This window comes from Chrysemys picta, chromosome 10 (genome assembly GCF_011386835.1).
Source record: "Chrysemys picta bellii isolate R12L10 chromosome 10, ASM1138683v2, whole genome shotgun sequence".
Taxonomy (NCBI): domain Eukaryota; kingdom Metazoa; phylum Chordata; order Testudines; family Emydidae; genus Chrysemys; species Chrysemys picta.
Window position 1 is genome coordinate 22,585,336 of NC_088800.1, and position 14,314 is coordinate 22,599,649.

Below are 14,314 nucleotides of genomic sequence, written 5' to 3' on the forward strand. Positions count from 1 at the left end.
GCTGTGCACTTCCAATCCTCTCTGCCACCGCTATCTAGCAAGCCTTGATTGTGGGGAAAGCTGAGCTCCCTGCTAGAGTGATTTATTTGTGTAGCACACTGTTGATAGTATGAATTTTTAATTTAAATTATATTTAATGTAAGAGTTCCTCCTCATGATTAATGATGTTGGGTTAATCAAGGATTGGTCCAGTGATACTATACTTATTAGACCAACACACCCCAACATGTATATAACTACCTAAGAACACAAGCAGACTGCAGAGGAAATCTGTTTACTTACTTCTCACACTTCCTTTTCCATCTTTACTGCTGGTTCCTTCTTCATCAAACTGTGGGTTGTTGACCATGTTGTGCACCCCAAGAACAGCTATAAACATAAAAATGCCAGTAGTAGAATCCAATGTTAATAAAGTTTGCAAAAGAAACATGCACTTTACAAATTCCAATTTAGTTCCCTAGCTAGATTATCAATCAGAGCGTTGTTACTGTCTTGGGTCATATGTGTTCATAGGTGAGGCTTGGTTAACCTCTAATACTATAAGTTGAAAGTTTGGAGAACTTGACTATAGGTTCTTTCCTACAAATGCACCAGTGGAGCATGCATATTATGTGTCTATAACCTGGTACACTTACATTCATACATGAACATCATAACCATCTTGGGATTTCTGTGGGTGCTAAAGTATGGGGCAGGGGGAAATAAAACATTTAAACATAATGGAAGACACAGCAATACGGATTTATAGGAGAACTAGAAATAGGCTGATGAAAGAAACCAGCGTTCAATAAAAGAGGCAACAAATAAAAATTATCTTAGTACAGAGGCAGTTTCCACAGTATTCGATCAGAAACAATAGAACGGTTGGGTATCTGATCCTTCTCGGATTAGTTGCCTGCTTGGACCTGAGGGATCCTTTCTATTGTGTACAGGTATCTATGAATCAAAAATGAATGCCTCACTCTTTACACTCATATTTTCCTTACACAGACACTGAAGAGAGTGACTGTCTACAGATAATATGACTTGTGACTATTATACTGCCATTATGGGCTATTTGCAAACCTGTTTGCCATTAGATAATCATATATTAGTCTTTATTCGTGCTGTACAGTGAGTTGGGTACTGACTACAGCCGAGCAGAACCTGGAATTTCCATCCCAGGTCAAATTCTGATATTTCTACATTTGTTTTGGCTGAATGATGTACCGCAGTCATCTGAGCCGGCTCCAGGCACCAGACGAGAGCATGTGCCTGAGGCGGCACATTGTAAGGGGCGGCATTCTGGCCAATTTTGGGGCGGCCAGCCCAGCCCTGCAGGGGCATGAACTAGCGATCCCTGCCGCTCACCGTGCTGCCGGGCTCCCCGGGACGCGCCACTCCCCGCCGCCTGCACTGGCCTCCGCCTCCCGCGCCACTCTGAGCCCGGCCCGGCCGAGCCGCCTTTAAAGGAGCGGCTGAGCCAGCACCTCCTGCAGCCCCTAGGGGCTCCGCCTGCCTGGTCGGTAGAGGCACCCCAAGGCCGGAGGGCTGCCCACGGGTGGAGGGAGCGAGCGGGTGCCGCCCTTCACCCCCCTGCAAGCTGCCTTGACCGCCCTCCACGCGTTCGCTGCGGCTGCCTTTTTTTGTTTGTTTTTTTTTGTCTGGGGCAGCTAAAAAGCTAGAGCCGGCCCTGGCAGTCATACAGCTCCCATGATTCACCACAGGGTTTGGTCAGAGGGGAGAGACTGAAGTGCATCATGGGAGACATAGTCTGGTAAAGGAGCTCAGCACGCAGGAGAGAGTGGGGGCATGCAGCATCTAAACTACAGCTCCTCTGTTGCAAGGCAGCACCTTAGGCAGATGTTGTTTAATGTTGAACTGACTCCAAACAAAACGTTTCAACTCAGTTCAAACTGAATTATTTTTAGATTTTCCCAATGAAAAATTGAAAAGAAATCAGTAAAGCTGAAATTTTCCATGGAAAATTTTATTTCTGTGAAAAATGAACTTTCTGTTCAAAAAATCATTTTTTCAATGGAAAATTCCCAACCAGCTCTAGTATTGACCATTGTAAAACACAAACAAAAACCCTAATGTAGAGCTACTTTTTATCCTTAGTCTTTTCATTCACACCAGTGGTAACAGCGTGTGCAATGAGGGTAGAATATGAATCAGAAACTTTGTAGATAGCGTATTTTGTGTGAGATGCACATTGGGTGTAGCTGGGCAGTGTTCTGGTTGTTTGAAATATGTTTGCAGGTACACGACATTGTGTCTTTTACAAAATAGTGAAAACAGTTGCAAATGCTCTGAATGATATTGAAGGCCCAATTCTAGAAGCTGCTGAGCACCTCCAATGATACAGTGGAAATTAAATGCACTTGGAGTGAAAAGACACTCAGGGCATATCTACTTTTCGAGCTGAGGGTACGAGTCTCAGGTTGAGGAGACATACTGATCTCATCAAGCTAGCATGCTAAAAATAGAATGTAGCAGCAGCAGCATGAGCAGCTAACCACCTTGAGAATGTCCCTAGGGTCTTGAGTGGGTCCGTACTTGGGGCTCTTGCCACTCGTGCTGAGGCATCTACACTTGATTTTTAGCATGCTAGCTCGATGATAGCTGGCACAAGTGTCTCCTCAAGCTGCGAATCACACCCCCTGCTCGAAGTGCATACAACTAAGTGCATTCGCAACACCATTAGAACGATGCAGGCTTGAGATGATACTAACACTTATGCACCAGTGTTTGCTCCACATTTCTAATATCTGTGCGCATTTTAGAGGCCTAGATTCCATAAGGGCTTAAAAATAGGGTGAGTGATAGAGAGACTGAAGATAACCAGGTCTAACCAGTGTAAGAATAGAGCATGCTGTGACAACTCAAACTCCTGGTGGAAGGGCCAGGCAGTGCTGGGCTGAAGAAGACTGTACACTTACAAACACATTAACTAACCTGCAAGGTCATAGAGCTCAGTATCAGAGGCACCGGCCAGGGCTTCTTCTAATTCTGGCTCCAGGGTTACCTTCTCCTCGGTGTGGGTTTCTATGGGCTTTTCTTTAGGGATAAATATTTTTCCTAAGGGGGGAAAAAATCCAAAAGTGAATATTGAATTATTGTGACAACTCCTCCCCATCCTGACCGTACAGGGAGGAGACCTATGTAAACAGTATTGTTCTATATTGTGCACCAATGTATGTTTCCCTATTAATTTCTATACCTTCAGCACATTTCTACTGTATGTTGGGGTAGTTTATTTTTGTGGAAGCAAAGGTCCTAAAATCTATACTTTAGCTTTGGAATCTCCTGTGCGTAGTGGCACATGCGACAATCCATTTTTCCCACTACGTCTGTCCAGAGCAAGATATTTGACTCTCTGATAAGCTGTCTGCATGATGGTCACATTCTTTTTGATCATCCTGCAGTAAAGTATTCTTTGTCCTCCGTCCCTTCTCTTCCCTCCGGGGGGGATCCAATCTAAGACATAGCTTGTGCTTCTGCCACGGGGTAACCCGATGGCACAGTCAAACCACTGTAGTTGTCGCTGTCTGATTATTGAGTCTGCAGTCTGCTGACCTGTGCAACACAACACTTCCACATTGGTTAGACGATCTCGCCAGTGAATCCCCAAGATTAGTCTTAAACAATACCGGTGGAATGCAGTCAGTTCCAGTTGTATACTTCCACCATCTGCTACGTTTCCGAGGCATACAGTAGCATAGGGAGAACAATAACATTGTACAATCTCATTTCAGTCTGTAGATGTATCTTCTTACTCTTTCAGCTGTTTGACAAAGTGAAAAAATATCCCCTGGCTTTGTTGATTCTTGCCCTCACTTCTTTAGCAAGCTGACCATTAGCAGATATTGTACCTCCAAAATAGACGAAGTCATCAACTCTTTTAAACTCTTCTCCATTAGTCACTCATTTGACAGTGCTGACAGCATTCTCTCCTGCCTCCATGAACATGGTCTTCTATGTACTGATACAAAGTCCCACTTTGACCACTTCTGCTTTTATGCTCAAAAAGAGTCTTTTCATTCCATCCAAGTTGGGATCCAATATTATATCATCTGCACAATCTAAGTCTCGCATATTATCTCTTGTCCAAACAATATCAGTGTTCTTGGCAGCAGCCATCACTGTTCTCATCACAAAGTCTATAACAATGCATAAAAGAAGTAGGGATAGTATGCAACCTTGCTGTATGCCAGTAACAACCTTAAACCGATAGATTTGAAGAGTTAAAGCCACAGATGGATGACATTGAAAAACAATGGCAGTTTTTCAAAGAAGCAAATGTTGATGCAGCCAGGACTACAGTGGGGGCGAGAAGATGTAAGAAAGAAGAATGGCTCCAACCAATCCCTGGTGGTTTGTTGAAGAGAGGAAAGAATTAAAGAAGAGAATTCAACAAGCACAGGACCGCAGCAAAAGAGCTATTCTGCAACAAGAATATGCAGACAAAGACAAGGAAGTGAAAATATCAGCGAGAGAAGAGAATGGATGGAAAATAAAGTAAAAGACACTGAGGAGGCATACAAGAAAGAGAATTCTAAAACGCTTTTTCTAGTATCTAAACAATTGACATCACAATTCTTGAACTGTTGTGGCATTGTGAAGGCTCGAGATGGTACAGTTTTAACCAGAGTAAGAAGAGAGAGCCCATTGGATGCAACATTTCCAGGTTGTGCTTAACCAGTCAGAACCACTAACACTCATTGAGAGATGTGATGAAACAGTGGACTTACCTGTATCACTAAAAGCAATCACCTTTGAGGAAGCAACAGAGGGTCCTGTGACACCTTTAAGACTAACAGAAGTATTGGGAGCATAAGCTTTCGTGGGTAAGAACCTCACTTCTTCAGATGCAAGTGAGGTTCTTACCCACGAAAGCTTATGCTCCCAATACTTCTGTTAGTCTTAAAGGTGCCACAGGACCCTCTGTTGCTTTTTACAGATTCAGACTAACACGGCTACCCCTCTGATACTTGACACCTTTGAGGAAGTAACCAAGGCTATAAGCCAACTGAACAGTTAGAAAGCGCCAGGCTTACGATAGATGCTGAAAGGTTAAAAGCTGGGGAGGAAGTGGTGGAGGATTCCATGTGCAGGTTGGACAGAATGATTTGGGAAAAGGAGATCCATCCTAAAGATTGCAGAAGTGTTATCTGCAACATCCCTAAAAGAGGGATCCATTTATTTGTGATAACTAGAGAGGGGCGTCAAGGAACAGATCAGCTAGGACCAGCTGCTGGCCTGCTCCCTGACTAACTTTGCTGCTAGGCAACCAATAAGCCCAGCTGCAATGCCTTGGAACTGACAGAGCCCCTGATTGGCTGCTGGTTTAGCTTATAATACTGGCCCCCAGAGCAGGTCAGCAGCTTCTCAATGTCTACCGTGCCTGCAGCTGTGCTTGTTCTTGGTCCAGTCCTTGATCCTGCTTTCTTTCAGCCCTTGTTCCAACCCTGTTCCAGCCCCTGCTCCCCTCTGGCTTCAGACTTCCAGTTTTGATCCATGGCTCCCCCTCTGCCTTATGGCTCTGGTTTACCCTCTGGCTCTGTCATTTGGCTTCTGTCTCTCTGGTACTGACCCTTGACTTGTTTCCTGGACTCTACCCATCTTGGACCCAGCTCTAACTTGTAGGCTGAACTCTTGCTTCCATCACTAGGCATGACCACCCATGGCCCAGTCAGCTACAAGAGGCGACACTTCTATCTGTACCTGGAAAAGTGTTTTGCATTATCATTTTGAATAGGATAAAAACTGCTATTGATAAAATTGATACCCTTCAGTGTCAGTGGTTGGGATTTTCAAGTACTCACCATTGGGCATTTACTTGTATGGGTGTAGAACCAGGCTGAGTGCTAATCCCAGGCAGATGTGGGTCTGTTTAAGGACAGTGCTTTCTGAGGAATTGAAGGCAATTCAAAAAATCCCTCTGCAGGAACCTTCCACTCAACAGAAGCCTGTTCAAGGGCACATAAGCTGTGAAGCCATTCTTAGGGACTGCACTTCTTCCTTCCGTAGCCCTGTGGATTTCTTATTTAATCCAGCACTCTGATATTTATTGAAAAGGACATTTCCCAAGGCCCATATGTTGATCCCAGGACCACAGGGCACAAAACTAGGAGTGAAGCAGATGTATTTGCTACTTCTCCCCATAAGCTACAGCCATTATTTGAGCTTATCACACAGGTACCGGGGGAAGGAGGATTCAATTCCCCAACTGCCTCTGTGTAATTTCCAACTTTCCCAAAGACATTCTGCTCCCTCTGTCTCATCAGCCAATCATATGATCAGTTTTCCCATGACCACCTGTGCAAGGCTGGGGAAGCTGAGCTAGATTTAACCACATGTCCCCAAAGGACCAAGTAGTTTCCCTGCCACAGATCCTTGTACAACCTATCCTAGACCCTTTCAATTCTTCCCCCCACTGTACACTACTCTTATAGGGGCATTAGCAGGTGTTTCCATGTAGCTTTTCTCATAGGCCAAGATCATCAATCTCTATGGTACTTCCAGTCTATGACAGCTGCATCAGAGGAAAATCTAGCTCACTTTCATGAGGAACTGGACAACATTAAACGCCAAGCCACCAGCTTATGTTGTGTTCACTACTATACTCATGTAAATTTTGAAAACAGACGACTGTCATTTGTAAGCAGTGGAGTAACTGCACTGGATAATACCCATCAATCTGATAAATCAGTGATTCCCAATTTGTTACTGTCCATAATGCTTTTAGCCTCATTTAGCAGAAATACAGCTGAGCAGTTCCCTTTGTGCCTTAGTCCTAAACAACTAAATTTCTATCAGGCTTTTGATAATCCCTTTGTATTGAGACTGCAATGACCTTTGGATAGAGGTGGATTTGGTCCATTGTCAGTTCTAAATTGTCTTATTTTCTGCAAGTTTTGACACTGTAAATCAAATGCTTGGAGTACATCCTGGGCCTTTCTGACACTGCTGCGAAACAGCTTTATTTTCATTTGTCTCAGTGATGCCATTTTGTCACTATAAATGAATGTTCTTCTGATATTGCTCCTTTCAATTACACATTCCTGTGTCTTTTGCTTTTCAATAGCTGCATGCTTCTGTGGCTTAAATCTTTTTCCATGATGGTCCCGATTAGCATTTTTAGGCAGATAATACCCAGTTCATTTATCTCTTCCAGCAAGTCTGTCTGCACCAATCTCAGTACTGTCAGCCTCCATCAATGAATTTAAAGACTGAATGGGCTCAGAAACTCTTGAAATGAAAATTGAAGACATACTGTCAAGGATGACTGGCCCAGAAGTTTACTTCCGTTCTTGCCCACAAACTCTTCCATTCTTTAAAGGCATCTTCTTATTACAAAAAATCTCTGTTCTACAAGAAGAATTGCTTAAAATGCCAGCTGACAAGTGACTGATAAAATAATACTTTCTGTTTCTGTCGCACATTCTACCCAAGGATCTCGGAGCACTTTATAGGCATAAATGTTTTTCACCCTTAGTACATTCCTGTGAAGTAGGTAAGTATCCTCATTTTACAGATGACATGATTCAGAGACATCCCAGCAATATCAAAGAAAACAGTCAAGTGCAAGTGTCGTGTGTGTAGTACATAGAAAACTTGCAGCAAGAAATACTTAACTCTGTTTCCAAATGAAGGCAGGTTACATTTGTCAGACTATCCACAACTCAGAACTGTGCTGATAGATGTGATTTGCAGATGCTATGGTGAAGAAAAAGCAAATGCTCCTAGCCATACCATAAGATTTAAATCCCCCTAGGCTATAGCTGATAAAACTTAGTGTCTGGTTGTCATCATGCACCCATCTGTCTTGAATCATCTGTGCACCGGGATGACCTAGAAGGAGCAAACCCTCATTTTCAATGGTAGAGGACCAAAAGTAATCAGAATATCTAAGTAAACAATCAGTAGAGTGGGCCATTGGCTGTTGAGTATGTTTCCTTAAAGAAACATGACAGCCATTGACGTTAGGTAGATGAAAGACCTTGATGTGACCTGACCTGTCTTCATCCATGATGGTGATACCAGTAGGCTACTGACCTTGCACTGAGCAGCATGAACTAGCCAGACAATGCCCTAAACTCCAGAAATGAAATCCCAAACAAGGACAGCAGGGCTGACAAATGTTGACAATATTGTCTATATCTTCTTGCCTGGTCTCCTCATATCCCTCATCAGAGGGACTATAGAGCCCCTAGACTCCAGAAATGGCTGTCCCAGTTGTCCAGCTGCATAGGTCTTAGCAACACTTCTCAACCTCTCAGCCACATTCCAACAGCATAAAGAGGAATCATTGCCATAACTATGTTCAACAATAAGGACCTACAGAGTAGGTCAGAGCTGCCATTCCAGAGTCCTATATTGATAAAATGCTGATGAAATAATCTTTTGAATTGCTTACTGCACACTCAGCTTCTGTATAACCTAGACAAAATGTACATTTGATTTTTGTGCCTCTCTACACACTTCTGGATCTGTGTACCGCCCCACTTACTGTAGGCCAAATGTCCTGTTGCACAGTGAGAAATCCATACTGATGAAAAGAGTAGAGTGTAAAATACCAATGGGAGTTTTGGTTCATATTTTTTCCATGCAGCTTGTGTGTATGTATGTGTGTGTGTGTGTGTGTGTGTGTGTGTGTGTATAGTTATATATATATAAAGTGTTTATCAGGCATATGTAATTCTCAGATTGCAGCCTGAGTCTTTTTTGTTCTCTTGCTTTAAATTTTTCTGGTTATTACTTCTTATATTCGATGAATCATTGAAAAAATGAAGTCCTATTTATTCTTGATTACAGAATGCTTGAGTGACCTTTGATGTGAAATTCAATAACCTTGGAACTCTGCCTTACATAAATTACACACAAGATTCACATTTTCCATCTAAAGTAAAGTATTCTTTCCTTTTGATGTTTACTTAAATTCCTCTCTAAAAATACTCTATTTAAAATGTAATTAAATGAATTCTTACCAGCAATACACTGAGTTATAAACAAGAAAACTGGCCAGGCTCAATTCAGTTGAAAGCTGAAAACTAGTAATATAAAAACAGTCTAGTATAACACCTGTCACATTAATACACCTTTCCATCAGGGACTACTTACCCTATATCAGATTTTATCCCAAACAAAACAAATAAACATATGAAAAACCCCACAACAATCTTATATTAAAAGATCGTTAACTGTGCAAACTCAAGCACTCAAAAATTCTCATAGTCTCCAAAGTTGCTGTCACAGTGTGGCTGGCTGGCCCCTGTAATTGAAGTAGGTCCAGCTCTGCTGTGCCAGAGCAAGTGCTTCCAATTGGGCCAGTTAAAGAGGGGGAGCTGCATCTGAGTCTATAAAGGGTCAGAGAGCGACCCAGTGAGTCAGCACTGGCTGATGAAGCAGTAGCAGCATCACCGGACGCTACCATTATCGCTACCAGAATCCTCTGGGAGGGGAAGCAGTTTTGTTTAAGTCTGGACAGGAAACATGCCTCAAAGGGACTGTGGGTGCTGCACTGTGTCTTTGAGAGCTTGGGAGAAGCCCTGCCACATTATATGTGATGGAGAACACAGGCACTGCAATCAGTCCCTGATACAGGGGAAGAGTGAGGAAGATTGCTGGTGCCAAGAAAAAAAGAAAGGGGGAAAGTGAAGCCTCGAGGATTGACTGACCCCATCTAGCTTGGATAATTAAGAAGATGGAGGAGGTGATCAGCTTATTGGTGATGGTGCAACAGTAGCAGCAGACAACTGTGTTATAGCGGCAGATCCACGCTATAGTCCTGCAATTGATGGGCAGTCTGCAAAAGCAACAAAAGGTACAATTTGCCACTCAACAGCAGTGGTAAGAGGCCCACTTCCAGCAACAGGAGTGGCTGCAGAAGCAGTTGGGCCAAGGGACTTAGGGAAATGTGGTTGGTGATGGAGAGGGAAGCTCAGTCTGGCTGGTAACTGGTCTTGTGAAACTGGGGCCAGGTGATGATCCAGAGGCCTTCCTTCGTATCTTTGAAAGAATGACATGTGCAGCAGGGGAAGAATGAACACAGCACCTTCCTGATGGGCGAGAGCGAGACACAGGAAGCCTACTGAGCAGTAAGCGACAAGCAGGCGGGCACCTAGCTTGTGTTGAAGGCTGCCTCTTAGATAAACTGAGACTGATTCCAAAGACATGTAAAATCCAGTTTTGGGTTGAACCATTTCCCTGGGGGGGAACAACAATGGGTAGTGGCTCAAAGATTATGGGACCTTGTGACTCGTGGCTAGGCCCCGAGACTAGGTCAGTAGAGAAAATGATGGACCAAGTCATCCTGGTACAGTTCTTACAGGCCCTTCCCATGGGACCTCAGATCTGAGTAAGGCAATATTAGTCTGCCTCAGTGGGTGAGGCAGTCAAATAGGCAGAAGCTGTCTCTGAGGTTGAAGGAGATGAGCCTGGCAGGGCAAGAGGAAAGGGAAAGTCATTTGGAGAATTTAGCTGCCAGACTCTACCACATCTCTACTGAGCATGTGCAAACTAAGATTTTCAGAGGCTTATAACTCAGGCAAATTTTCTTGGGAATAACAAAAGGCTCAGCCCTGACACCAGGGTGACACTCATACAATTTTAAATCCTGGCTCTAAAACATGGAGACTGAACTAAATGGCTGGAAAAATTTACTTTGGATCGACAAAACAATGTCTCCCCCCTTCTCCCAATTTTATTCTTGGCAACAGCTAGATCACTTTAGCTGAAACTTTAAAAAAAAAATCAGCCTGGAGTAGACACTCAGCATGGAAATTTCAGGCTGAACAGTTTAAATTTGGCAAAGTTATAAGTAACTGAAAACAGGGTCTTATAATGGAAAGTGTTGGGCAACCCTAACCATAGGCTTCACCGCTAACAATATTGTAAGGGAGTCTATGCTAGAGGTTACAGTCAACACTGAACATAGGTCTTAAAGCTCCAAAAAGCCTGAAGAAGCTGACAACATTTCAGGCAAAGCAGCCAACAGTATTTTAGCTTTGGAGAGTAAAAACTGACTTTTGTTTATCATCCCAAAACAAAATAAATAAGAGTCTTTCCAAACAAAACTTTCCACCAGCCAGAATCTCCTATTAAAATACTTAAACTTTTCACTCTTATCAGCTGTTTGATATTTTAGTTAGGTTTCTCCTCCCGAAGGCTATATAACTCTTAAACATGAATCCATTATCAGAAAAGCACCTACTGTAGTAAAGGGTTGGGAAAAATGCCCATATTCATTCTGAAAATGACTGTCATTTTTATTGCTGAACGCTGACCGTATTCTTGGCACTACGAGTACATGAAAGATCGATGGTCTCTTCTTGGGGGTAGGGGGGCTGATGACAACAGCTTGGTGAAAAAAGCTCTTGTTTAGTCATTATTTTCCTCCTTTTTTCTTTTGATTTTCAGCTGATTGAAAAATGTTCACATTTAGTCACATACAAAGAGCGTGGATTTCCCCTTCCCTTCCCAGCACTCGTCCTCCTGGGTCTGATCCATTGGAGTCTTTCCACTGACTTTGATGGGAGCTGGATCAGACCCAACATGAAATTGTTTGGCAAGGAGCAGGAGATATTATAGAAAACAAGGATAATGCTGCAGGACTGACTGGAAACAGCAGTATTGGATGCAAGCAAGGATGTACCCAACTTTTACTACTTACAGTCTAAATTTGAATGGTCATATCTTAAAATGTTTAATAACTGGGTTATTTTTCAGTTGCTGTTTGTTAGTGTCACATAGGGGCTACCTCTGCAAGGGAAGCAGAAGGGGAAATGTTGTTAATAATAAATAAACCTGTATTCTGGTAGCACTGAGAGACCTCAAGTAAGGTTGGGGCTCCAACAGGCTAGGTATTATACATACACCTAGTAAGAGAGAGCCCCCTGCCGCGAGGAGTTTGTAGTCTAAACAAAGGCAGAGAGAAAGGTAGGATTATTGTACTTCTTTTAGATACAGGAAATGGGAGGGGGAAAGAAAGATGACATGACTTGTGCAGTCTGTGGCAGAGCCGAGAACTGAACCCAGGTTACTTGATTGCCAGTCAAGTGGCTGAGCCACAGGATCGTCCTTTCCATTCCCGAAACCTGTTCAGTTTTTAGCCACAATACGGCCCCTACATAGTCTCATTCCTGTGTCCTCCCAAAGGATTCCTTTTTAGTATGATTGCGCCTATGTAGTATCATCGTCAGTGTTTAACATTTTGGGACTTAATCCTGCCTTTCCTGTGCACCAAACTTTCATTAACTTACAAGTGATGCAGGGACAGGCCCCATAATTGTACAAACGTGGCTGACAATTGATCCAGCTGTATTTATACACCTCTACCCCGATATAACGCTGTCCTCGGGAGCCAAAAAATCTTACCGCGTTATAGGTGAAACCGTGTTATATCGAACTTGCTTTGATCCACCAGAGTGCGCAGCCCCCCCCCCCTCCGGAGCACTGCTTTACCACGTTATATCCAAATTCGTGTTATATTTGGTCGTGTTATATCGAGATAGAGGTGTATAATGCAGTGGGTCAATAGGCGTATCTCCTGGAGTTTATTGCCTCTTATATAAGAATTGCTAGAGCATCTGTTACAGATAAGAGCTAGTCCAAAAACCCACAAAGTAAACATTACAGATTGCCATTCCCTGTGGCTACAAAAATCAAATGTATCTTCCACCATCTCACTGCTGCTCAACAATAATGAACTCCCTGCTAGTGAGATGGCCAGACTAAAAAGGTGTGTTTCACATCAGCTCTTGAAAGTCACCAAACCTCTGCTTTGGCAGCCTGCATGTGGGAGCAAATTCCAAAAATGAAGAACCTACAAAAGCAATGCCCATTTTCTACACTCTTTAGGCTCAAATCTGGGGACAGACAACCAATACCATTTGGACAATGATAACTGCTATCATGGGGCATATGCGGAGATGTGGTCTCTGTGGCAACTGAATTCTTGGCCATCTAGGGTGCAATCCTCAAAGGTGCTGAATAATTGGACCCTTATCCAGTAAAGCACTTAAGCATGTGCTTAACTTTATGCACATGAGCAATCCCATTCAAATCAATGAGATTACTCACATGCTTAAAATTAAGCACATGCTTAAGTGCTTTGCTGCACTGGGTGCAGAACACTCAACTTTTTACAGGATTGAACCTTTAGTCCCTTAAAGCAATTAATGTAGCAAGTTAACAAGCTAACCTATGGCAGAAGCCCAAAACTATAATGCAAGCCATATGCTGTGTTGTTTTTGCCAAATACTGCAAGTCCCACATAACATGATTACAATAAGCTACAAGGCAACTCTCCATACCCTTAAGTCCCCTTTGAGCTAGTGTTTAATACTTCCTGTGTTCTGACTCCTCTGAATGTCTCCCCATTAGCTTTGGAATTTGTTTTGGCTTGTTGTATAGCATAATCTAAAACTTATGGCAGTGTTAAACATATAAGAACCAATGCAGGCAACTAAATTTCATCTTTCAGCCATCTGGTTGATGCTGGATGCTTCTTTGTCAAGAACTCCCTGATGAAAAGCTAACAAAAGAAGGCAGAAACACTGGATAAGGAAAAATGATGGACCACAAACTCTTCGAGGAGAAGGGGGAGGAGCTGGATTTTAAAATACATCTCCTTTTTCTTTTCAGCTTGCCACAGACCTTCCATGGCAGGGTAAGCTTTGCATAACGCCCACAGCAACATGTAGAAATGTCACTTAGCAAGTGGAATGCTTCCTCCAAAGGTTAATCTTGAAAGAATATATTTCCTAGTGGAAGACAAATAGCAAAGTGCAAAATAGTGACAAAACCTTAAACAAAGCTTGATGCACTTGAATCCCACTGACATACAGACATCCCTCAAAGGGGAATTGTGCTGGATGGCATATTGGCTTCTGTGCTTTCCGTTTCTAATTTTCCAGGACCGGAGACCTAAGATCTTAATTTTTAATTAACAGGGTAACCTTAAAATTAAGATGAAATTGTAGGGCCTGATTCTCATTTTCACTAATGCCTCTTTATACTGCTCCAGCAGTGTAAAGGGGCCAGAAAGTGGGTCCAAATTATATGCACACCCACTTTCCAGCCCCTTTATGTTGGCAGTAGAGTTTAAAGGGGCCTTAGGGCTTGTGACTTTTATTCCAGAATAGTGTGTCCCCCTGGGAAGCTATCCTGGAACAGCCATTCAGAATAGTTTACAGCAATAGCTATTCTAGTCAATTTCCCAATGTAGATAAGCCCCTAATGTAATTGAGAATCTAGCCATTAATCTTTCAAAACAATCATGCCATAGTTACTTATTCAATGAGTTTTGCCAAGCTAAATAATATGAGAC

General features: G+C 42.8%; 1 protein-coding gene across 8 annotated transcripts in view; it reads right to left on the reverse strand.

Annotated features, from left to right (window-relative positions):
- Positions 1 to 14,314, reverse strand: part of TMOD2 (tropomodulin 2) — a 73,833-nt gene that overhangs the window by 14,545 nt on the left and 44,974 nt on the right. For all 8 annotated transcript variants that reach the window (XM_065559431.1, XM_008172273.4, XM_065559428.1 and 5 more), the window contains 2 exons: positions 2,938 to 3,060; positions 283 to 369 (listed from right to left, as the gene is read on the reverse strand). In XM_065559431.1, the coding sequence (XP_065415503.1) occupies positions 283 to 369; positions 2,938 to 3,060 (210 nt within the window). The remainder of the gene's footprint in view (positions 1 to 282; positions 370 to 2,937; positions 3,061 to 14,314) is intronic.